The sequence below is a fragment of the Panthera leo genome, chromosome E3 (assembly GCF_018350215.1).
Source record: "Panthera leo isolate Ple1 chromosome E3, P.leo_Ple1_pat1.1, whole genome shotgun sequence".
Classification (NCBI taxonomy): Eukaryota; Metazoa; Chordata; class Mammalia; order Carnivora; family Felidae; genus Panthera; species Panthera leo.
In genome coordinates this window covers 3,282,346-3,306,443 of record NC_056694.1, presented here as the reverse complement: position 1 = coordinate 3,306,443, position 24,098 = coordinate 3,282,346, and the positions used below count along the sequence as shown (strand labels likewise).

General features: G+C 53.3%; 1 protein-coding gene and 1 long non-coding RNA gene across 2 annotated transcripts in view; one reads left to right on the top strand and one right to left on the bottom strand.

Annotated features, from left to right (window-relative positions):
- Window positions 1-24,098, bottom strand: part of SDK1 (sidekick cell adhesion molecule 1) — a 531,480-nt gene that overhangs the window by 100,426 nt on the left and 406,956 nt on the right. Inside the window, exons 23-26 of the mRNA XM_042922245.1 lie at window positions 10,172-10,281; window positions 8,377-8,527; window positions 7,536-7,773; window positions 187-302 (exon numbers count right to left, since the gene is read on the bottom strand). Of these exons, the coding sequence (XP_042778179.1) occupies window positions 187-302; window positions 7,536-7,773; window positions 8,377-8,527; window positions 10,172-10,281 (615 nt within the window). The remainder of the gene's footprint in view (window positions 1-186; window positions 303-7,535; window positions 7,774-8,376; window positions 8,528-10,171; window positions 10,282-24,098) is intronic.
- On the top strand, window positions 260-8,684 carry LOC122209933. Its single transcript, XR_006197841.1, has 4 exons — window positions 260-324; window positions 3,408-3,500; window positions 7,005-7,173; window positions 8,321-8,684. It is a non-coding gene; the product is annotated as an uncharacterized LOC122209933 (long non-coding RNA).

Below are 24,098 nucleotides of genomic sequence, written 5' to 3'. Positions count from 1 at the left end.
GTAGGTGGCTACTGTGTGTGCCTTGCTTTAGTCTATGGTAAGAGGTCACGGCCACACCGAATCCCCAGAGGGTTTAGATAAGACACCAGACAGGAATGTCACAAAACAGGCCAAAGCTCCCTGGTTTAGGGGAGTGGCATGCAGTCCCATGACAACTTACGCGAGGACGGTCACCTGAACGCGTACCTTGTAGCCCAGGATGAGCCCGTTCTGGTCCTGTTCCGGTACCGAAGCCCATGTCAGTAAAATCTGGGTCGAGCTCACAGCCTCGGCGGACACATTTTCAGGCGCGGCTGAAGGAACTGCCGGGGGTGAATTAAACAGGTTGGTACCGAAAATCTAAAGCTTCTATAAATAAAGGCCCAACTTTTACCCAAACAATCAAGTTGTCCTTGAAAGAGCAACGAATTCTGAGCCTTTTGGAGTGATCAGATTAAGCCTGCAGAGATATAACAGAAATGTAAATCTCTTTAATATTAGCAACAAATTCCACAGATCCGGGGTATTTAGGTGCTCAATTTTACCCGAATCCGCCCAGCAAGACAATATGCTTGGGCTGTTTTCATATTAACTTGGGGGAGCTACAGGCTTTTCTCTCCAGGGGGAAATCCTCACTTCCAGACCCCGGTTCAGTGATACCTGTAAATGCGGTATTTTGTGAGGGCGGCAGGGGTGCTGGAGAGAGCAGGTGACATTACCATGCACATGACAGGGAGGGGAGGGAAGATCGCCCATTTGCTCAGTGCACCTCCTGTGCTACGGGGTCTTCGGATCCACACTCACATCTAGGAGCCCACGAACCCAGTGAGGCAGGGGTGAGCAGCCCCGTGCTGCAGGTGGGCAAACCAGGGCTGGAGAGCACGCCATCCAGTCCAGTCAGGTGAGTGCTTTTTACAAAGGGATGGGCCTCCGGAGGCAAGCTGTGCAAATCTTACCCGTGCACCTGCAGGATCAAGTTTGACTCTCTCCTGTTTACGGATGTCACCGAACTAATTCTATTTATTTATTAATATTTTAGAGAGAGAGGGAGAGCGTGCTTGCACGAGCAGGGCAGGGGTGGGGAGGGAGACAGACAGACAGAAAGTGAGAGAGAGAAAGAATCCCAGGCAGTCTCACATACAGCCCAACACGGAGCTCGATCCCATGACTGTGGGAACGTGACCCAAGCAGAAATCGAGTTGGACGCTTCACCGACCGAACCACCCAGGCCCCCATCACTGGGAGCCCCATCACAGAACTAATTTTGTCCTATATGTTTCCAGTGGTTCAGAAAGAATGTGTATTGACACAACCATCAAACTTTAAAAGGCGAGTCTTTATTTTCTAGATAATCTCTCGGCTTTGATAATTTTCTCGTGGACCCATTTAAACCGTATTCAGATGGGAAAGGCAGGTCTAGGGTCCCCCAGCAAGGTCATGGCAGCATTCAGGACCACAGTGTCACCGGATCCACATCCCACCAGGATCCAATCTGCCGTTTAGTTACAAAGTATCTGAGTATCTTAAAGTTGGTAAAAATAAACAAGTAACTAATCTTACCCTTTCTCTATTTTGAGGCAGCTTCAACTCCCTTTCCAACCTGCCATCTTGAGTTTGGGGACAGTCCTAGAAATTCTTTTTCATTAAAAACAATCCTGATTACAATGCTTCTTTTCTCCTTCATTTGCTCCCTCTCCTCCACAGGATTTCTCACTGCTCAGTCTTGATTTTTAGGGCCTCATTTATCCTTATAATATATCACAATAAATCATAAGATGTCATGAAACCAGTCAGATCGTACTTCAAAATCGGAAACGTCATTTAAATGTGGTTCAAAATGTTCCGCTCCGTGCTTCCCACACCGGCTCTCAGTATGCCTGTGGCCACACCGTATGTAAGTGCCCACGTGTGGCCACCCTCACGAGGCATGGTCTGAAGTTTATTCTCCCCCTCAGCTCCCTCCGCTCCCTCCCTGCCCATCAGGTGCACTCCACCACTGGGCTTTGTGACCCACACCCCCTCCTACCCACCCTCGAGGGCTGAGCGGTGCCTGGCAGGGTCTGTTCTCAGAAGGGGTGGATTTCTCTGTTGGGAGGGCACGTGTTCAAATTCGGCAGGACCAGGGAAGGCAAGACATCAAGATGCTGCAACAGGGGCTGGGGGGCGGGGGGCTGCCTGTCAGAGGTGAGGGGCTGCCTCCGGCAGGAGGTTCTGGAAGTGCCATTCAGAGGTGGAGGTGCCAAGCTCCAAAGATCCAGCAACACTGGAAGAGAATGTGCAGGTTGGGAGGGCCAATATCCGAACACTGTACTCTTGCGGGGAGGGATCGGCCTAAGAGGGGCTCTGAGGACCCCACTCTTCCACCATGAAGAGTGTCTGAGGTCTGGGGGTGCTGGGTGGCTTAGTCAGTTAAGCATCCGACTGTGGCTCACGTCGCGATCTCATGACTCGTGGGTTCGAGCCCCGTGTCATGCTCTGTGCTGATAGCTCAGAACCCGGAACCTGCTTCGGATTCTCTGCCTCCCTCCCTCCCTTTCTCTCTCTGCCCCTCCCTTGCTCACTCTCTCTCTCTCTCTCCCTCAAAAAAATAAAATAAACGTGAAAAAAATTTTAAAAAGTGTCTGAAATCTGAATCATCACATCTTGAAATGAAGATCAAAAACCCTATTATTCAATTTGTGATGAAGGCACCTTCTGAACCCAAACTCTTCTAACTGAACAAACATCCCATTAAAAACTAAAAAGTAATTTTCTGTAAGCCAGAACCCTCAAAAGAAGAATGTGGTAGCATAAAGCAACGCTTAGGTTGTGAGAACAATTCTTACTCTAGATCAAAAACTTTCTCAACAAGTGAACCACAAATGTGGCGATACCGAAACTGATCCGGTTGGTGCCGGGGGCTGCTTGTGCTTCTCCGTGATACGTACACACATGTGTTGTTGTTTTTTGCCAACCAAGACAAAAAACAAATCTGTTATGCCTTTTTTTTTTGATACAAAATCTGTAGCCCGGTATTACCTGAAACATAGAAATCCCTACAAAAATAAACAACATCGCTCAAGAAAGTCTACTCAGAGTTACCGGGTAGGAGGTGACACAGATGGTCTGAAGAGGACAGAGCGAGAGGAAAACATCTGGAGTGAGTTTACGCAGATGCTGACAGCCTCAGCATTCTACTCACTATCGTGAAGGTAGCTTTGCAGCAGCTGAACAGAGTTTTACAAAAATATAGTCTCACTTCAGCAATTTTGACGTTGGTTCACTTTGTTTTTTTGAGAGTGTTCTTTGGAAATGTAACAAAACAATATTATTTTCCATTTTTATTACATTTCATTCATCTTCACGTATCATTTGTACTTTTCTGAACAGAATCCTTGAAAAGTAATTTAGCTGAGTGTAAAACTTGAGGTTAAGTTACTTTCTCTTAGCTCCTTCAGGATTGTTATGATTCCATGATTCCACTGCCTTCTGGCCTCCACTGTCCTTGAGAAGTCGGCTTCAAATCGTCTTGCCTTCTGCAGGTAAGATGCCTTCACTCCAAACATTTTTAAGATTTTCCCTTTGGCGTTCAGGCTTTACACTTGCAGCATAATGCATTTTGGTGTGGACATATTTTATTCTGCTCAGGATGCATATTTCTTCAGTCTGATAAAATATCAGTTCTGAACCTTCTCAGCCGTTATCTCCACATATTTCCTCACTCTCTTCTCCTCCCTCCTTCCCCTCTGAGTCATATTAGATATATGTCAGACACTGTCATTTTATTCTTTATGCCTTTTAACCTATCATGTTTTCAACCTCTGTGTCTCTGTGCTGTATTTTATTTACTCGTTAGAGTTACAGTTATAGATTACTCATATCTAGCTTTCGGTTTGAGAATTCTCTCTTTAGCAGTGTCTAAACTGCTTTTCACCTCAATTGTAGTGTTTCATTTTCAGTGGCTGTGTCTTTTTTTTTCTTAAAAAGTGCTTTAAAAATGGCATTTTATCTTTAAAGTTTTAATGCGTTCTTTTCACAGTTCAAGACTTTAATATTTATTCCACCTTTATTGAGATATAACTGATATACAACATTGCATAAGACTAATGCGTGCAACATGTCAATTTGTGATATTTATTTCAGAGAGATTACCACCATAACATTAGCTAACACCTCCTTCGGTCAAATAACTATTGTTCCTTTTTGGTGGTGAGAACATTTAAGATATATTCTCTTAGCAACTTTGTTTTTCGTTTTACAAAAATTTTTTAATGTTGGTTTATTTTTGAGAGAGAGAGAGAGTGCAAGTGGGGGAGGGACAATAGAGGGGGACAGAGGATCTGGAACAGGCTCTGCATGGGCAGCAACAAGCACCCAATGCGGAGCTCGAACCCACAAGCTAGGCATGACCTGAGCCAAAGTTGTATGCTCAACCAACTGAGCCACCCAGGCGCACCTCTTAGCAACTTTAAAGTAGTATTAACTATAATCACTATGCTGTACATAAGATTGCTTAGAATTTATTCATCTTGCAACTGTAAGCCTTCCATAATTTTAAACATACTTATTACATATTCTCTTTCATACTAGTATGTACTTTAAAGTAATCAGGTCCTGTTTCCTTCCTTCCTCCTTCCTGCCTTCCCTCCCTCCCTTCCTTCCTCCCTCCTTACTTTCCTCCCTCCATCCCTCCCTCCTCCCTTCCTTCCTCCCTCCTTACTTTCCTCCCTCCTCCCTTCCCTCCCTCCTTCCCTTCCTTCCTTCCTTCCTTCTTTCCTTCCTTCCTTCCCTCCCTCCCTTTCCTCCCTCCTCCCTTCCTCCCTTCCCTCCCTCCTTCCCTTCCTTCCTTCCTTCCTCCCTCCCTCCTTTCCTCCCTCCTTCCTTCCTCCCTTCCCTCCCTCCTTCCCTTCCTTCCTTGCTCCCTCCTTCCTTTCCTCCCTCCTCCCTCCCTTCCTTCCTTCCTTCCTTCCCTTCCTTCCTCCCTCCTTCCTTTCCTCCCTCCTCCCTCCCTTCCTTCCCTCCCTCCTTTCCTTCCTTCCTTCCTTCCTCCCTCCCTCCCTCCCTCTCTCCCTCCCTCCCTTACTAAAAAGGATCTCATTATTACACATGACAGAGTATTCCCTTGTGTGTTTGGCAAAAATTGTGAATTCATCTTTTTCGTCTTTTAAAAGTTGTTTTTTATCTGGGACAATTCGGCTGTGGCAGTATCTCTCCATAGACGTTTCCTTCTTTGGTTGCCCAGAAAGTCTGGCCCAGGACCACGTTTCTTTCTTTCTTTTTCTTTTTTCACTTTTTGTCTTAAAAAAAAATTTGTGCTGTTTTTGAGGCCAGTGAAATCGCTTATTGGGTTATCACATGTAACGTTTCAGGAGGAGTGGATCACCATCCCCCCGGGGTAAGAAGCTGGTCATTGAGGATGTTCCTCAGGGCCTTCCGATGACATACTAAGTGTACCGTCTCTGAACCGTGCTTATTTTTTAATAACAGCGCTTGTGATTGTCCATCTTCATTTTAGATTTTATTTTAGCCACCTCAGGGGTGTGAACTAGCAACTCACTGCGGTTTTCATCTTCATTTCCCTGGCAGTGAATAACACTGAACATCCTTTCGCGTGCTTAACTGACCTTTTGTATGTCTTCTTGGGAACAATGGATATTCAGATCCTTTGTACAGTTATTAATTGGGGCATCTTTTCGTTTGGAGTTGTAAGAGTTTTTATATGTACATCAGGGATATAAGTCTCTTATCTAATGTATGATCTGCAAATATCTTCTACGATTGGGGGACTGTTTTCTTTTTTTAACTCTCTTCATGGTAGTCTTTGAAGCACAAATATTTTAATGTTAATGAAGTCAAAGTTTTCTTTCGTTGCTTGTGATTTTGGTGTCTGGAAGCAAGTTTTACATTAATTTCTTTTCTACAAGTCTCCGGGACAGTGTAAAGGCGGAGCCCCAACCTGAGTCGGGCATGGGGCCTAGAGTTACCTCGCTTCTTCCCATTCAGCGTCCAGGTAGACAGGTAGAGGTGGACAAACTTCCTCGGGCAGAGCTTTTCAGTCTCTTCTTTCAAACATGGTACAGTGTTCAGGAGCCTTGTCTGTAGGCAAGTGTCTCGCTTCCAACCCCCCGCCTTGCAGAGACTCACGGTTGAACCTCCTTTTCCTGGATGGGCACCATGTCCTGAGTCCTGCAACTCCCAGGATGGATGTCCCCTCCCCGTGCCAGCCCCCTGGGGCAGCCACCGCACCAGCTCACCACCTAATGCTTCCGTCCCTTCGTGTCTCTGACACATGGGGATTTCCCCTGTTTTTCTTATGAGGACAACCAATAAATTCAAAATCCCCCCTAGTTATACTTTTCCACAATTTTCTAGTTAGTCACGGTGACGCGGTTTTTTTTTTTTCTAATATTTTCTTGGTCTTCCTGTTACTGGAGTTAGAACAGTCCCTTAGAATGTTTCAAGTTCTCTTCTTTGTCACAAAGACTCAGACAGTGAATAGAGCTTTTTAAAAATCCATGTGATCAGACAGCCACAAGCTGAGCATACAGTCTCAATCTTTTATTGCTAACGTAATAAAACCTACAGCCGAAAAGAAAGCCAGGAAGGCATCTGAGGCAGCCCCGGCTGTTCTGGCAAACCCCTCTTTAAATATCGGTCCTCTTGGAAGAGGAACGATACATTTCCACCCGTTCAGGAGAGAACCTAGCCGTTTCAGACCAGGTGGAAGGAGCTGGTCTGTATCACCATACCCTTTCAATAGGACAGTAGCCCTTTTTTGGGACTCCATAATCTCAAACTGGGCCAGCGAGGGTCCCCAAAACCACAGGTCAGCCCACAAAGCCTAGAAGGTTCAGGGAACACACTGGTCCTTACCAGACCACAGTCCACATTTTTGCCTGTTGACCCCAGACACTTCTCCCTTCCTCCCTGGCAACCGGCGGCAACCCCGAGCCAGGTGGCTCTGCGCAGAGAAGTGCGTACCGTTTCTGGAAAGATTCTAAGGGTCAGGCATGCCCGCTCTTCACTTGTTCTTCTCCCTCTGGTAGCTGGGCACAGATGACAATTAGTCTTACGGCACAGCAGAGCCTGGGTCCTTGAATCGCCTCGAAGAGAGCCACCCCCTGAACAGAAACGGTCCTACTTGGTGGCAGCTGAAAAGTGGACTTCTATTGTGTTAAAGCCACTGAACCTTCGAGGGGCTCTTTGTCAGTGCAGGTGAGACTATCTTAACACGCCTACATACTACTTTGTCAAGAGGAGGTCCTGAGGGCCTTGCGCTATAAAGATCTCCCTTAGGAACTCTGTACACTCTTGCTTCTTATCCCTGATGGCGAGAACCGTGCCTCACTTCGCAAATAATACCATGAATCCAGCCCCTGGTAAAATCCGTCATTAATTTCAGATTAGTGGCATTCACTCTAATGACGTTCTACTTAAGTCACGGTCGCGGTTGACCTGATTACTGGGTTAGGAGAGTGTGGACGTAGACGCAGGTGGGGACAGAGCCAACGAGACGCGATGACCGGGGACACGGGTGGGGGCTGAGCCCCGGGGCGGGAAGAGCCCCCCCACCTCACCTGACTCGCGCGTGCGGCCCCGCACCGCCTCGCTCCAGGGCCCGGCGCCGATGGCGTTGAACGCCTGCATCTGGAGCTCGTACTCCGTCCACTCCTCCAGCCCCTCGATGGTGAACTCCCTCTCCAGCCGGTCGTTGATGACCTGTGCCAGTGCCTGGGGCCGGAGGTCGGGGCGCCAGTACTTAATCCTGTAGCCCACCGACTCGGGGTTCCCGTTGTACTGGGAATCGGGCAGGGGCTGCAAACGAACGACACCCGGGGTGAGCCGGCGTCTCCGAACTGCCACCTGTCAAGGCCGCCAAGCCTGGGCCTGTCTTACGAGGCCAATTCCTTGGAAAATATTTCCCGCGGGGAACACGCTTGGGACCTTTACCGCGTTTTGTCCCCCCAGAACTTTTCTTCCGTTAATTAAATGAAACCCTATCAGTAACTTTGGCTGGACGTAATTTCTTTTAATACATCTTGGCTTAATTTCGTGGGGGAAACGTTCTGAATAAATATCAGGCTGGCTCCCTTACAAACATTGAGTATTGGCTTCATGTTGACCCAGCTTAAGGACTTACAGGTCCAGCTTATGGCACCACTGGTTTCCCTCCCCCAGAGAATATTCCTCAGTTCCGAGAAGCCAGTGAGTGTTGCTGCTAATTAACTAACAGGGTCTCCGGGGCTGGTCTGTGACCCAAGCCCAACGGGAAAATGCAATACTTTTTGGTTTCGCCGAGAGGTTAGCTGTGACTGGGACAAAGCCGTGGCCGACGCATCACTAAGCTCTGGTTTCACGCTAGGTCCTGGACACTGGAGATGACCGTCCCTGCAGCCAACTTCCGGCCCCCCAACTCACCACCCAGCGGAGCCGCAGGCTGGTCTCGCTAGCAGTCCGCACGGTGATGCTGGTCGGAGCCACGTCCGGGGGCGCCTGCAGGGTCTGGATGACCCGGGAGGACTGGCTGAAGGGGCTGGCACCGACGATGTTCACCTGCCTCATTCGAAATCTAGAGGCAAATGGCAAAAGGCAATGTGGAAAGACGGACAGAACAAAAAAACCCACAACGTTCTCGGAAGGTGCAGGCGTGTGTCCCTCCGTGTCATCAAGGCTGCCGCTCAAGGGCACCTTCTTTCCACCTGGTTTCATTAAAAATGCAAATTGCATATCTGGTCCTTTTCCCCAAAAACCTCCAAAGAATGGTAAATTCATTGAAACTCAGAGATGCTACATTCCCGAGTGCAGCGTAATGGAACGGGTTTCACGGCCAGAAATCTGTGTCGTCAGATGCCACTGGCTGATTTGAGTTTGGGGTAAGGACAGGGGGTTGGGGTTCAAAGAAGCAGTTGACAGAACTGGAGTGTCAGGATGTCACGACCAAATGGTGGCCTCGAGAGTCTGGTGTCTTTTCACCAGAACGGATGCCCACACCCCATTCTCTGTCGGCTCAGGAGAGGTGCACTGGCCCCAGAATCCACACCCGAGGACCCGAACCCCATTGGCAATTGGGACCCGAGGCAAATCAGACTTGTCTCCATTTCCTTACCTATAAAAGGAGGGTGGGGGCGGATGTGCTTTAAAGCTTGGTTGGGCTAATGTTTTCAGTTCTCTGTTATTTGTATGTAGATTACTTGGAGTGAACTTTTGTCCAATAAATGTACCCTGAGCAAACACGCATCTATTACAGAGTCTGGAATAGGACACGGACAGGGGTCTCTAATCACAGTTTCTGGCCTTCGAAGCAATTGTACAACTGACATCAATTGCACATGGAAAGCCTGGAGGCCCTGCAGCTCACGTGCGGAGAAAAATATTTCTCGAAAAGCGAGCGCGTGGTACCTTGATTCATCTGCTCTAATCTGAGGGAGGCTGTTAAAACGAACAGAAGCTTGAACAGCATCTCTCATTAGGCATTTAGGGAAAAAAAAAACGTAATGTCGGTATTATACTCAAAAAAAATGTTCTTTACAAAGATGTAATTTCACCTTTTACTCTCTGAATTAGTCATTCTTAGTCTTTTACTCCCTGATCTTATGAAAAGTATCCGTCCTGGCAGAACAGTGACATTATCAAACTCAACATCTGGTGATAACTGGAAATTTCATCTTGGTCAATGATCTTACGGGAAGTTATAACATCTCTAACGGCTTGTGATCACGCTACCCTTTGTTAAGGCCAAGGATTTACTGCCTGGATAGGTTTCAGGATCAAGAAGCAAAAGGTTAAATGGCATGTTAAGTGCTTGATTAGTGAGGCCCGCGGCTCCTGGGCGTTGCAACGGGAAGCAGAGGATGTTCAGTGGAAGATGCTTTGTTTACACACAGGCTGTTGACAGGCGCAAGGGGTCACTGGGCTTTGTGAAGACCCACGTCTGGGCTGCCTGGGGCTTTTGGTATTAAGCCTAACATACGAGTGAGCCATCGCAGCCGGTGTTGAAGGAAGGAGAGCTGCTAATCTGGCCTCGGGGATATACCCTCTCTTGGAATCCTCTTGAGGATTCATGTAACATGAATTCAGGTAACATGGACTGTTACCGCTGCTGAGAAATGCCTCGGTTACACACACAGAGCTGGGTTTTGGTCTTGCGGGCTGAAGCCACCCGCTGGCCTTGCCAGCCCTCCTCCTGTGGCGGTCTAGCACCCGAGGTTCTCACCTGTAATGAGTGTAGGGTGTGAGGTTTGGGATCTCCAGCGTCTGGGCGTCAGGCTCATTCTCCTCCTCATAGAGGCTGACCCACTCCTCCTCCTCTCCGATGGCTCCAACCTGTGGGAGAGAAGATCGTGAGAAGGGACGGAGGAGCGGCAAAGCGGATGCTGCCACTTACACAGTGTGCAAATGCCTGGTGCGAGTCGCGCTGGGCAGACCCACCCCGTGTCCCGCACACGGGCAGGTTAGTTGAATCTTGCACACACCTTCGGTCTAAGCCTTGGAGATAAGGCTCCTGCTAAGTCCGAGGTCCTGCCAGGGTCAGGACCCAGAGGGCGGGGCCTGAGGGTGAAGTCTCTGGGGACAAACGTCACGAACCTCACACCCTCCCGTCCTCCCTCCTGCTTAACAGGTGAGGATGCAGAGACAGGCCCAGAGAGAAGGCCTGGCCAGGATCCCACGTGACCCCACGTGGCCGTGTGTCCTCACTGAGGGTCCAGAGCCATTTCCACCACACGATGACCGGGGGGGACGGAGTCTCCGCCCACTTCTGTCCCAAACACACACTCTTCAAAGAACTGGTGCTTCTTCAAAGAACCTTTCTCGGAGAAGGACTGGCCGCTGCCTGGGAGCCAGACCAGCAGGCCAAGTCAAGAGACATCATGACCTCACACCAGCCAGGAGAGCCCTGACTCCACATCCCTGTGTCAGGCACACTCGGCCTTGTGCAGGCTGTGTGGCTGTGGGGGACCCAGCGGACACACGTGGAGGGAAGGCTGGAGCACAGAGGGAGTTTCAGGCCAAACGTGCCCTGCCGAGGTGGGTCATTCCAGGGCCCTGAGCTTTTAACGCTTCATAAAGGTGTCAAACGACACAATTGAGCAGAAATGTGCTCGTTAAGCTTGCAAGTAGCCAGGGGGCTGGGGGACGGCACAAGAACCCGAGATCTCGGAAAACCGGAGGGCGGTCCAGGAGGGCGAGGAGGAGCCTGAGCCGACACAGTGCCGAGAGGCCCGCTTGCTCCAGAAAGCTAAATGCAGACTCGAAGCTCTAAACACTCCATGTTGACAGCACGGAAAGAGTCTGGCCGTTCCTCGAGAAGTTAAACAGAGGACGACCATATGGGCCAGCAGTTCGGCTCCCGGGGGGACGCCCGGAAGCTGGTCCTCTAGCAGGTACACGGGTGCACGTGTTCACGGCAGCTCTGGCCACAGGGGAAGGCCACACAGGGGCCCATGGGCGGACGCGGATCAACAGCTACAGTGCGCCCACACCGTGGACTGTGCAGCTGTAGAAAGGAACCTACAACCTACAAGGTGGGTGCCTCGAAAACGTGATGGTAAGTGAACGAAGCCAGACCCCAAAGGCCACATATTGTACGACTGCATTTCACGCAGTTCCCAGAATAGGGAAATCCAGAGTCAGGAAGCAGATCGGTGGGTGCCAGGGGCCGCAAGGAGGGAAGGGTGAGTGACTGCTTCACGGGTACAGGACTTCCTCTCGCGGTGATGGGAACGTTCCGGGACCGGGTGTTGAGCAACACCGTGAACGCACTAACGGGTGAACTGTGTACTTTGACACGGTTAACTTTATGTTACGTGAATTTCAACTCCGTTTAAAAAATAAAAAATGTTAAAATAAAAGGTGGGGTGACTGGTCAAAAACATGCGGTGGAGAAAGATCCGGAGGTCAGAGTCGATGCACGGCCCGGGAGTCAGAAAAGCAGCAGGGTAGTCGAACGGGCAGTGAAATCAGGAGAAGATGATGGAGTCGGCACAGCTGGGGACAGGTGGGTAGCCTCCAGGACCCTGGCACCGGTGGAGGCTAGTCTCCCCCAGTCATCAGCACTGGGGCCCCCACCGGAGCCCGCAGAGACACAGAGGTGAAAGAGGGAGACGGCAGACGTACATCGAGGACGGATCGAGGGTGCACGGAACGCCTGTGCTGGAGAGGGAGGGTCTAGGGTAACCTGGGTTAGCTGCAGAGACAGCACTAAGTGCCCCCAGGGCCCAGGGCCACCACCGGCCTCCTCCTCTGTGCCCCTGATGTGGAAGGGGCCCAAAGGGGAAGACTGGCCAGTACTGACCATGGCCTGGTCCGTGCAACGCTGCCGGGCAAACGGAGGCGAGCCCCCGCCGTGTGGTGTCAGGGAGCGCACCAGCGTCCACTCAGGAGCCCTGCCCGTGGCCCGGCGTCCAGCCAGGGGCAGACCCTCCCTGCACGAGTCTGGGGGGTGAAGGAGGGGAGCTGGCAGATGAACTACAGGGCGGGAGGAAAACCACAGCTGTGCCCCAGACTCGGAGGGTCTGCCGCGGTTCTGCCCCACGTAGAGGGGACCACATGGAGCGGCAGGGAGGGGAGGCGGGGGTGGCGGGAGGGCTGGGACCACACTGTCCGCTCAGCACCGTTCCAGACGTTAACAAGATATAGGCGCGCCTCAGAGTCAAACGCTAACAGTTCAGCCGAATTGTACTGAGTGTCAGGGACCCCCTTCGATCTGGGCCTCACGGCAGGGTGTCGTGGTTTCTGAGTCCGAGGTGACAGGTGAGCTCCTGTCCGTGAAAGGGACCCTCGGGAGACTGAACCGCAGCACTTGTACCGTTTCTCGCAAGACAAGTTTAGGGGAAAAAAAGGAAAGGAGGATGAAAGGAAAAAGGGAAGAGATGACTTCAGTTTTAGGAGAGTCAGTTCAAGACCTTTTATCTCCTGTTTGAGCCCCTACGGAGATGCCTCAGAGGGTGCTGGGGAGCAGGGCGGCCGGTGCTCGGGGCACCGAGTGACCGAGGCAGGTGTGGGCCGTGGGCACCTGCTCACCACCACCAGGAACCGGGGCACGAGTGCTGCCCCGGAGCACCGTTGTCCTGACGTGTCTGTGCGCCTGGAGGGGGGACACGCACGGCAAGTGCATTTATGGACCAAATCCCCAGGCCCCACTGTGAGGGCCCCTGTGCTTCTGCGAAGGCACTCCTTCCTGCTCCTATCTCCCTGTGTCCCCAGCCCCACCCCTCCAGCCATGGCTGCTTCGTCTGAGCTCCTGGTGTAGAGAAATACCCCGGGCTACGAAACGACAGGGCTTGGTGTTGGCAGGCTTTTGGCCTCAAAGTCTGACGTGTTTGGATTCCATCTGTCTGGTTGCCTCACTGGCCTAAAGCATTCATCTGCCGGCCCGGTGACTGCCCTGACCCCGTGGACGTCACTGGCCTGAATGGGCACCGGGGGCTCGGAGCGTGCCCTTGGCCATGCAGCCACTGTGGTTGCCGGGGCTCAGCACACGGCCTCGGCGGGGTCAGCAGGGGTCGCCTGCCCTGGGTTTCTAGCCTGTTCCGCTCACATGATTGAGAAGACGGGACAGGAACTGGCAAGGCCTCCTTATACGCTACTGGAGAAACACTGCAAGGCATCCGTGGAGGCTGCAAAGGCAGGAACCGGCTGGCGTGGTCCCCCGGGGGCCCTGGCCCGCAGCTGCATTAGCCCCACGGCTGGGAAACGTGAGGGGCCGGCAAGATGACACCCGCTTAGCGTTCCTGGGAAAGAATGCCACTCCGCACGGGAGAGCCTGTGCAGAGAGAGCTCCCAGGCCCTGCCGCCATGTTCCCAGCCATGCCTAACACGCCTTCTGAGAAGGTCACTGTGGGTCGAGTGCAGGGCTTCTGTTTTGCGGAGGGGAGCCTCCGGCTGTAGGGCTAGGATGAATGGATGGGGACACCCAAGGTCACAGTTCCCTGCCTTCCCATGGAATGCTCCGTCTCCTTTTTAAACAACCTGGATTTGAACGGGTGCCAAATTAGTGGCGAGCCCAGGTGGGCGCCACGTGGCTCCGTTTGGCTCTGCCCGCCACTTCTCCCTGCAAAGCCAGTCTGTCATTACCCGGAGGCGTCACTTAGTCGCAAACACCTGCACCTTGCAAAGGCTCTTCCCGCCCTCGAAAGTGCGCCCCCTCCCCACTCCTGTCCTTGCAGCCCATGAGCTCCTCTAGAAGCTGCAGGGCGTCCGGGGCTTTGGGAAGCATCCAGGAATGCCCCTGCCCCCACGCCACTCATTCTGCCCTCTCAGAGCATCTTCTGTGTCCCTGAGATACAGCGTTCCTCTTGCCTGTCATATCCTTTTAAAAACACGACTCTCCTATGAATACACAGTACAGGTCAGAGATTCCTTTTGCTTGTTGGTGAGGGAACCAGCAAGCAAGATGCTGAAACTGGTTCAGAGAATCCCAGAGTCAAAGCGCAAGGACTCCACCAACGAGGACACACGTGTTGCCACAAGATGGCGAAATTAGAAGTAAAACCGGTTACAAGAGCACGGCAACCCTAACCTCTGGGTGCGGAACTTTCCATCTTCTGTAAGTTCTAACTTAGAACATCTAACTTCACAGAGCCTGAGCCAAATCATAAATAGTAAGACAAACACAATCACGGTCCTGAGGACAGACGGGCCGTAGGCAAGCTCATGAAACCAGACCCCAGGACAGGGACCAGCCCGCTACGGCCCGAGGGCCAAATCCGGCCCACCTCCTCCCGTTTTTGTCAATAAAGTTTTATTGGGACACGACCACACTCGGTGGTTTGTTTCCTGCCAATGGCTGCTTCTATGTTGCCAGAGCAAAGCTGCTTAGCTACAGCGGAGACTGTCTGCCCGAAGGCCTAAAGGATTAACTATCGGGCCCTTCACAGGAAAAGTTTGCCAACCCCTGGTCCAGCGCTTCACCAAAAGGACAGGCAGTGCCCCTCTGCCTCCTTACTGAGGTGACTTGCCATGTTTGTTTTCCCTTTTGTCTGCATGAGAACCCCCAGTCAGGTTCAGGGTCTCACCCCTCACTGGCCCCCCCGGGCGTCACCCCCAGGAGCCGTCCCAACCTGTTGGCTTCATATACAAATGTGCAGGATTTCAAAATCAGTACTGAAATGAGGCTGTCTTGCGCTGAGCTCCAAAAGCAAATTATTACCGAAAATCTAATTTTACTTACGGATCTCCGAAGCAGGGGAGGAGGAATGCTTAAATTTCTATAATAAAGGGTTTACATTTTGATCTGAAGCAACCAGAATTCTTTCTCGTGAGGAACAGAAGTCTTTTGACACTTGCTGGGCTCCTCCGGCTCTCTAGTGAGATTTCAAAACCATCACGACGGAGTGTTCTAGAAGTAACTAGCTGTTCACTAATGATGTGCTGGACACACAGTGTGGCAGCGCTCTTTAAAGATGAAACAAATCAGAGCTCCACGGGGAAGCTGGGATTTTGACGGTTTTCTTCTTCTTCTCCTTCTTTTAAAGCTAACAAATAGCACTTTACAATACTTAATACAAAAGCAGAAATTCCACACATTTCAAACGCCACTCATCAGGGGGTGGTCGTTAGGATCCATTAAGGAACTGCTGTCCTTCCAAAAGCCACGTTCCTCCTGGAGGGCTCTCACTGGCTCGTCCGCCTCCCTGTCTGGCTGGGGGGCTGGGCTCCTTGGGACACAGGTGCTCATTTAATGCCTGGGGGTCCCAGAGCCCACCGCCCTCGCCAACTTGGGTTTTCCATCAGAACGGGAGCCGTCTGTCCTAGGACAGCCTGCAGCCAGCGGGGCCTCTGAGAAGTCGAGCGGAAGCCAGCCTGCCCGGGCAGGACCCCCAACACCCCGCTGAGGCCCTGGAGGCCAGAGGAATGGCTGCTCCCAGGACGGTCATTAACCTCATCCTCTGAAACGTACCGGCAAAGGGAGAGGATGCATAGAAACGGGCGGCTGTGCCGGGAGAGGTGGTGGTGGTGGTGGTGGGGTGGGGGGGCTTGGTGGCATGAGAGCACTCTCCTTTCACCCACAGCTAAGAGAGGGAAAAGACTCTTCAAGAATTCATTCCAGGGAACTCTGCCAAGCCAAGTGCACCCTGCTGGCTGGAACTCTGGTGTCAGCAGGAAAACTTGCGTGTCCAGCAACTTCCACGGCTACCAAGGCCCCTCTTGTTCTGAGCGGCGTCCCCCGCGCCTCAGCCAAATGAAGCGCCCCGGTGAGGACGCGGGACAGACGGGGCATCTCCGCATGGCTCTGCTGGCCAGTCGCGCACGACCAGGAAGGGGCTTAGGCCGTCCGTCCGTCTGGAACCCTGATGAGTCCTTGGGGGGGCATCGTACCTGCAGTTGACCGAGGAGGGTTCAGGCTCTGCAACAGCCCGAGCCGGGATCCCCAGTCCTCCCTCCTGTTCACAGCTGTGCCCGCTGGTTATTTACTCTTTTGTATTGTTTAACATTCCCTCCATCTGCAGAAGCAGGACTGTGACATGACCGCTGGGTCTCCTACCATGTGCGGCCTCAAGGACACTGGGTTCTCCTGCCCCACCCCCGACTTTCCAGCTTTGTCTTCTCTCGTTCCTCCTTTGCCCCCAGTGACACCCAAATGCAGTGTCCCTGCAGGTGTGTCCCACCCTCCTCCTTGGCCTCCCTCGGCGTCGGTCTCCCTCCTCCTAGCGTTCGGTGTCCCTGCTCAGGTGGCTCAGACCCCCGTGTGTGGCCTGCCTTTGTACTGACTACCGGGTGGAGGTTTCTAAGTTCTGCTCACGTCTGAGCTAGCGCCTCAGACCTGACCCTCCTGCGACAGCGCCTGTTCTGCCCCCACCCCAGCTCCCCGTCCCGCTCCCTCCCACCCTGGCCTGTGCTCACAGGCAGGCCGCCCTGCAGCCTCTCACGGCTGCCTGACTCCAGGGACGGGACCTGGCGTAGAAACTCCTGACCTGTTGCTCGAACTACTCTGGTAGGTAGTGAAGTCAGCGAACTGAACACAGCAGAACGTGCTTGCTCGTAAGAGCCTCCCTGCCTTAAGACCAAAGGTTCGGGGCTGCCGACGGCTGGCCGCAGGGTCTGCGTGCTCACTGGCCTGGGGAGTCGCGTCCCTGACTGGCGGTTGGAAAGCCACCAATCTGCCGGGGCCCTGACCTGCCTCTCGGTCAAAGAGCTGGCTCCTCGTCAGTCACCCTGTGCAGCGCACCTGGGTATGTCCCTCAAGTACAGGCCCCCAAATGCTGCAGCCGTGACGGGGCACTCCGCACGGGGGAGCTCCAAGATCATCCCTGCTGCTGCCTGCTCGTGCTCCTCGTCCGTGCCTCGTCCCACCCAGTCCTCCCTGTGTTGCCTCCCGTGGGCCCCCCCAGGGTTCCCCCACTTTATACACAGTCCCCAAATGTGCCCCCACCTGAAAGAGCCTTCTTGGGACGGTTTTCCCATGAAGCCTTCCCCTCCCGTGAAGAGGCTTCTCTGGCAGGCCATCTGTGCACCCAGGACAGTCCCTGCTCTGGAGCCCGGGTTCTGAGCTCGGCTGCCCGGGGTCTGGGGGCCGGTTGTATGCAGCCTGGGGACCGGGCCATCCCCCCACAGTCTCTCCCCAGCCCGTGCAGGTGGCCTCCTCTGCATCTGTCCCTTCTCTCCCATCAGATATGACCCCTCTCACGGACAAACGGGACACCCACACCTCCCTGTGCCACTCCCCAAGATCCTGAAATGCCGGCGAGGACTTGGGACCCCACTCTCCGAGTGGCGTGCACGGGGAAGGTCGCGAAAGGCACGGGGGTGTGAGAACCGGCCTGCTACCTGCCGCCTGCTTTGTGATGCGGGGACCTCAGCCTTGCCTGTAAAGTGAGGACGGAAATGACTCTCCCCCGGAAGTCCTCTCCGAGGCACCCTGCTCGGACACCAGGAGGTGCCGTTTCCCATGATGCTTTCACTGCAGAAACTCACCAGGCCGTTCACACGAACCCCTGCAGCCCTCCCCCCTCCCACTGTGCCTGGGCACACCCCCGCCCTGCAGCCACCCACTGCCGGTGCACCAGCCACGCTTCCAGTTTCTGCATCTGACCCCTGACCTCTGGGGCCCTGCGGACCCTGGAGCGGCTGCCCCAGGAGGCACGCAGCCGAGGCCTGGAGAGAGCAAACAACTCGCCTGTGACACAGCTTTCGGTCCAGAGCCCACACCGTATCCCCTCCTCCACGGGGCTCCCGAGCTCTGGGCCACCGTCCCCCTGCCCTCATCACCCAGGGCCAGGGACCTATGCCCCGGAGCCTCTCACATTACTCAAGCTGGCCAGGCCTCAGCCTGCCCTCCCACCTCCCGGCTCCTTCCCACGGAAACCAGAGTAAGGCTCTTGCCCAAGCGCCACCTCCCCTGGCCTCCTGACCGGCCCTGGGGCTTCCCCCTGTGGCCCCGTGTGGCATCCCGTGCCTCCTCCTCTGGGAACGGTCAATAAAGACTGTTTTTCCAGTGAGTCATCTCCTGACCTGGTGGTCTTGCCACACCTGAATAAAAACTAAGTTTGTATTTTAAAACGAGAGGTGCCACGTAATTTTCCAACTCTGCCTTTTGCGCGGCTGTTGTCTCTGCTCAGAACGCCCTTCTCACCCTGCAGCGCCCAGCGCCAACCTCGCCTCCGCGGAGCCCTCCTCGGCTGTTCAGGCCAGGCCCCCATTTGCTTTCGGGCTCTCTCTTAACAGCAGGTCTCATCCGAGTGAACCAGGTTATATGCCCGCCATCCCGCCCACGCCCCCACCCCCACCCCCACCCCGGGCTGTGAGGTTCTGGAGGTCTTTGTAACTTGGCGTTGGGCACCAGACCGGAAACCTGTAAAACAGGAGGTGCTTCATAAATGTCTGCTGGATGAACGGGTGACTGAATGACACAAATATAAAACCTGGTGCCTGAAAAAATGGGACACGGGTGAACCTAAAAATCCAACAGGAGAATTAGGACGAAAGGTTTAGAGCGGTCCTCAAGATGAATAGAAAAATATTACCCTTGTAAAACTTAATTTGGTTTCACAGTTGTGATTTCTATACGTGTTGACCTCTCTTTCCGGACAATGACACGATAAAACACTTCCCTAGGTCCCTACCTGCACCGTCACTGATGCCATGATACGTGCTGCTCTGTGGTATTTTTAAAAGTCCCGTAATAGGACCTAAAAGGATCCGATAGACTAATGAACAAGAAGGCTGGTTCAAGCCGTTCATCTTGTATGGCTTTCCCAGGCTGGTCAAGAAATAAGGGAGAAAAGTCATTGTCAGGGTGTCATCAGGCACAACCAAGCAAACAATAAACACTTTGAAATATCCGCGAGTGACGTCACAGTCACCTAGCACAGCTGCGCCTCAACGCTGAGCCAGACACGTTGTCCCGGAACAAAGAGGAGCCCATCTTGGCACATCACGCAGGTGACCGCGTCATTGTTGAAGGAGCCATTAGAACTGGTGACAGCCCTCCTTTGCATACTCTACAGACAATTTAGAACTAATGTCACTCTTTTTCTTCCTATTATGAGAAAGAAATTCAACTAGTCAGAGTTTATTACAGCCGAGCTGCTGACAGATACGCCTGAGAAGGGCCACAAACGGCTCTAACCTCCATCCCTAATGAGGGAAGGGGGAGATATAATTAGTGATTACAAGTCCCCACCTACAGATCTCCGAGTGATGAGGCAAAAAACGTCTGGCCCGTGACCCTGCTGCAGACGGGACACGCTGGAAGAGGTGACGGGAGCCAGGTGGATGGTTAGGTAAGGACAGGAAACGCCGCGAGAACACGGAGGCTCTGCCCACGAGTAGGCGCTTGTGCGGTGACCTGCCCCCGCAGGCTTTCCGGGCACCCTCCTCCCACGCGGCCAGCCTGCCTGGGTCCCAGGTGAGCGGCCACGACAGGACAGACAAGGTGCCCGGTCTCGCCGAGCTTACGTTCGGTCTCTGGGGACCCTGTGACCGCGTAACAAACCAAGAAGAACCTTTCTGCGGGAACGGAATGGGGGAGAGGTTCTGGGCCCGCTTGGCCCGTCTGCCTCACCCCCCCGGTTAGGACTTGGAGCCCGGTATCCCGGCTGCGTTGGATGATGGGTGCGGAATAGGCAGTCCCTCTGTGCACTCAGGTGGCCCATGCCCTTCAGGCCGGGGGAAGCTGGGAGCCACCGAGGGCTGGCGGGGGAGCCCCCTTGCCGTTCGTGGCATAATTTATACCAGGAAAAGGAGGCCAGGGATTGCCGGACTTAACATTTTTCAAGCGTGGATTTGGGTTGCTCGTGAGTGAGTTCTAAGTACCGGCGGCTTGACCCCCAGCTGACCCTCTGGGCGCTCGAGCCCGGGCTGCCTGCCAACGCCAGGAGCTTGGGCCTTTTCCCGACTGCAGGCCCCACATCACAGGGAACTCAGCCCTCCTCGGTTCTCTGGGCACGGAGTACCTCCCGCCCTGAGCTCGCCGGGGCCCCGGGCCCACTCTGGCCTGGGCCTGCCCGACTTTCCAGGTGTTTCCGGGTGTGGCCCTGCATCCTCGCCACGGGCCTCCCCAGGAACGCAGTCTTTCCTCAAACGTTTGATTATTTTGATTATGCGCTTCCGTTTATTAAGTGCTTAATACATGTGAGTGCCATGCTTTCAATGCACTGTTACTCCCACCACGCAGCAGGGTGCCGGTGACCACAGTCGGCCGCCAGCCAGCGCTGCGGACTCCCCTACGCCCATCAGCCTGGAGCCTGGCTCGTCACCAATGCACCTATGCTCCTGCTTTGGCGCTGTGCTTTGCCAGTCGGCCTGTCCCTTCTTGGTCTGGCCTCCGGCCATACGGACCCCACAGGTCCTTACCCGTCCTGCCCATCCTACAAAGGTCAAGGGCAAAGCTGCAGCTCTAAGTATTTTATTGCAAAATCCTAGTATCTCTCTCAGCCTCCATATTTCCAGGTTTGCTCTTTAACATTCGGGTGGGCTCTTAAAGGGAAGAAGATGCTGAAAATAGTACACACCTCCTACTTTCAGATGCAACATCTTCATAAATTCAGCCTCCTTCAGGCGCCTGGGTGGCTCAGTCGGTTAAGCATCCGACTTCGGCCTATGTCATAATCTCGTGGTTCATGGGTTTGAGCCCCGCATCAGCCTCTTGCTGACAGCTCAGAGCCTGGAGCCTGCTTCTGATTCTGTGTCTCCCCCTCTCTCTCTGCCCCTCCCCTGCTCATGCTCTCTCTCTCTCTCTCAAAAATAAATAATCATTAAAAACCTTTTTAAAAACCTCAGCCTCCTCTGAGGCCTGCAGCAGTCTGCTTCCCCTGCACGGCTGGACATCAGTCTCTCTCTTATTTGTCAGAGGCAGGGTTGTATCTTCCCCAGAGGCTACGGTTTGGCAGAGCACTGGCGTGGCAAGGACACGGTGCCAAAGGTGCAGACGGGAGGCAAATCCAGCTGAAGGGAGTGGAGAAGAGCTACGGTCCCAGAATTCTCAGGTCACGCTTGGCTTAAAGCCCCGGGCAGCGTGGGCACGAAGGGAAACACCGGGGCTGCTCGGGCATCAGCTTAAGAGAAAGTCGACACACTCGTCCACCTGGACATTTTCCCTGCAGCTTGCCGCTGGCAGAGATTCGCTGAGAGAGGCCGTGGCTCGGCAGGCTGGGATATGCTCGCCCGGGGAGCCGCGCTCACAGGTGAGCCCGCCAGCCAACGGGAAAGAAAACGAAGCCTGGCCGTCCCCTCGCCAGCCCGAGATCCAGTCCCTCGGCAGGAAGGGCCCCGGGAAGCAGAGAACCTCGCCTGGCACCTCAGATTCTTCCAGGGACGTCTCTCCACGTGCCACTGCCGTGGACACCGGGGCCACCTGGGGCATCCCTGACGCCCCACCTGTTCTGTCTCCGCTACTCTTTAGTTACCGGGAGACCGCAGTCGGCAGGCGTGTGCTTTATTTTATTAGCCCGTAACACTCTCTACAACAGTTCCTTTTAAGAAAATGGTACTATTATGCACAAATAAGCACTAAGTGGGCTTTTCTCCCCTCCCCGTTTTCGGGATGGAAACAGCTTTATCTGTACCACCAACATCTTCAGTACAGGGGACCTGCTCGAAGCAACCTTTTGAGAAGACTAGATGTTATTTTGGCTATTAGAGCACAGCAAATGGCTGCAGACGGCAGGGGTCGGCAGGGGTGCCGAGCAGGCAAGCAGGAACGGAGCGGCAAATGAGAACATAGAACATTTGCATTTTCCCCTTCTATGCGCGCCATAGAAACAGGGGAAGAGATGTTTTGCTCGCTCTATAGTCAAAGGTTACTAACTAAGCAAAGCATTACCGAACGAGAAATACCTATAGAAGCCGCTTTCTACAACTTGAACCCACATCTGAGCATCAGCTTATCACGCGGCCCTTCAATGCATTGCTCTGAGGATCTTTTATCCCATAATTCACTGAAGATAACGCCAAGTAATACGAGCCTCCCGGTGCGCTTTAAAAGCAGTCAGAATCTAAAGGAAACTTTTCTGCAAAGACCGTATGATTGAGAAGTGGGTCAAAGGGAAGAAAACGATCCTCTCCTGCCACAAAGTGTTTGGTAAGACCCAAATCCTCGCACCTGGAAGGCCGCTCGGCCGTCGCCTGCCCCGACCCACCTTCCTGGTTCCTCGAGTCAGGGTGCAGACTCCATCTCCTTCCCGGGCCTCCGCCACCGCCTGAACCGGTGAAGTCTCTCCTTCCCGTGTTCTGCCGTTACCCAGGGCCCCCTAGGAACTCGCCCCCTGCTTCCCGTGTGGTATGTCGTTGAGTGGCCGACTTCTCACTGGACCCAGTATTCCTGCGTCTCTTTCCTCTCTGAACTCAGGTCCCCCGCCAGGCACAGAGCAGCTGTGAGAGGGGATGCTGGAGTCTCACAGCATAGAAAGCCTGGGCTCAGCTTGCATCCGTCCAAAGAGAATTAGGTGAAGAATGTTCCAGAAGCTTTCTCCTATTCCAGCTATAGTCTCAAGGGCCCTGTTCTGAGTTTAGGAGAGTTGGAGCCTGGCTGGCCTAGGGAACCCACCGAGATGTTTTCGCAGAAGCAGCTGGGCCAGCTGAAGCGAGGCTTCATGGAGGGAACACCACATGGGCCGGCAGTACAGACGAAAGTCAGGGGCACAGGTCATGGACATGCCTGCAGGCTGGCAGGTACCCGGTAGAGATTTCATTTGTAAAGTGCCTCTTGCCTAGAGAGCAGAGGCACGTGTGTCTTAGAGAAGTAAGTATGACAAAGCGTTCGAATTCTCTAGCAACCTCTCAAGATGGGTACGAATATCTGTTTTCCAGACAAAGAGCCAGCGCTGGGTGGCCTGCCTGCAGCCGCCGGCTGGGATGGGTAGATCTAGGATTCAAGGTCCAGGCTCTCTGACCCCCAAGCCTGTGCCATTTGTCCTCAGGTCACCGACCATTTCATCTGGGCACCACGTATTCTTGGTGAACTTGTCCATGGCCTTTCCTGGGGGGTGAGTCGGAGGTGATCCATGAAAGGTGGTGAATGCCCAGGGTGGCACGAGGAGAGGGTCAGGATGGGGTTTCTGGAAAGATCTCGTGGCCAGAGTCCTGGCCCTGAGAGCGAGAGGAGGGGCTGCAGACCTGCTCTTCCCCTGGAGGGGCCATGCGAGTGTTAGCAGGTGATGTGGGTGGAGTGGAGTATGTTCTGCCTGGAGCTCCCAGAAAACTGGACCCTGGCCTAGCGGTGAAGTGCCTGCCAAGGCATTTAAGGAGATGCTCATCGGTTCACTTTTCAAGGCACACCCTCTGCTATATGCCTCCGAGGTTAGTAGGAACGGGTCGCAAATAAAAGTAGGATTGGTTTGGCCAAAAAAAAAAAAAAAAAAAAAAAAGGGATATTCATGTTAACCTTTGCCGCACCATTATGAAATTTTCTTGGGATAACTCAGTGTATCTTTGGAACCAGTCCAATGCGTTCAGCCCAACTGGATTAGTATGACATAAAGCTTGGTAGCGGTCTGTTGATGGAGTCAATCCAGGTGTTTGAGGAAAAGGGCATCTTCTTCACGTGGCCAAGTGGTCACTAGAGAAGGGCACGCCGGCTCTGTGATGGAAGCGATGTGGGGCTCCCAGCGCACAGAGCGGTAAAATGCTCATCGCTTGTCTTCTGTCCTAAGGAGCCCAGGAAAAGTCTTTAATCTTTACCTTCTGGGGTTTGGAACGAGGTT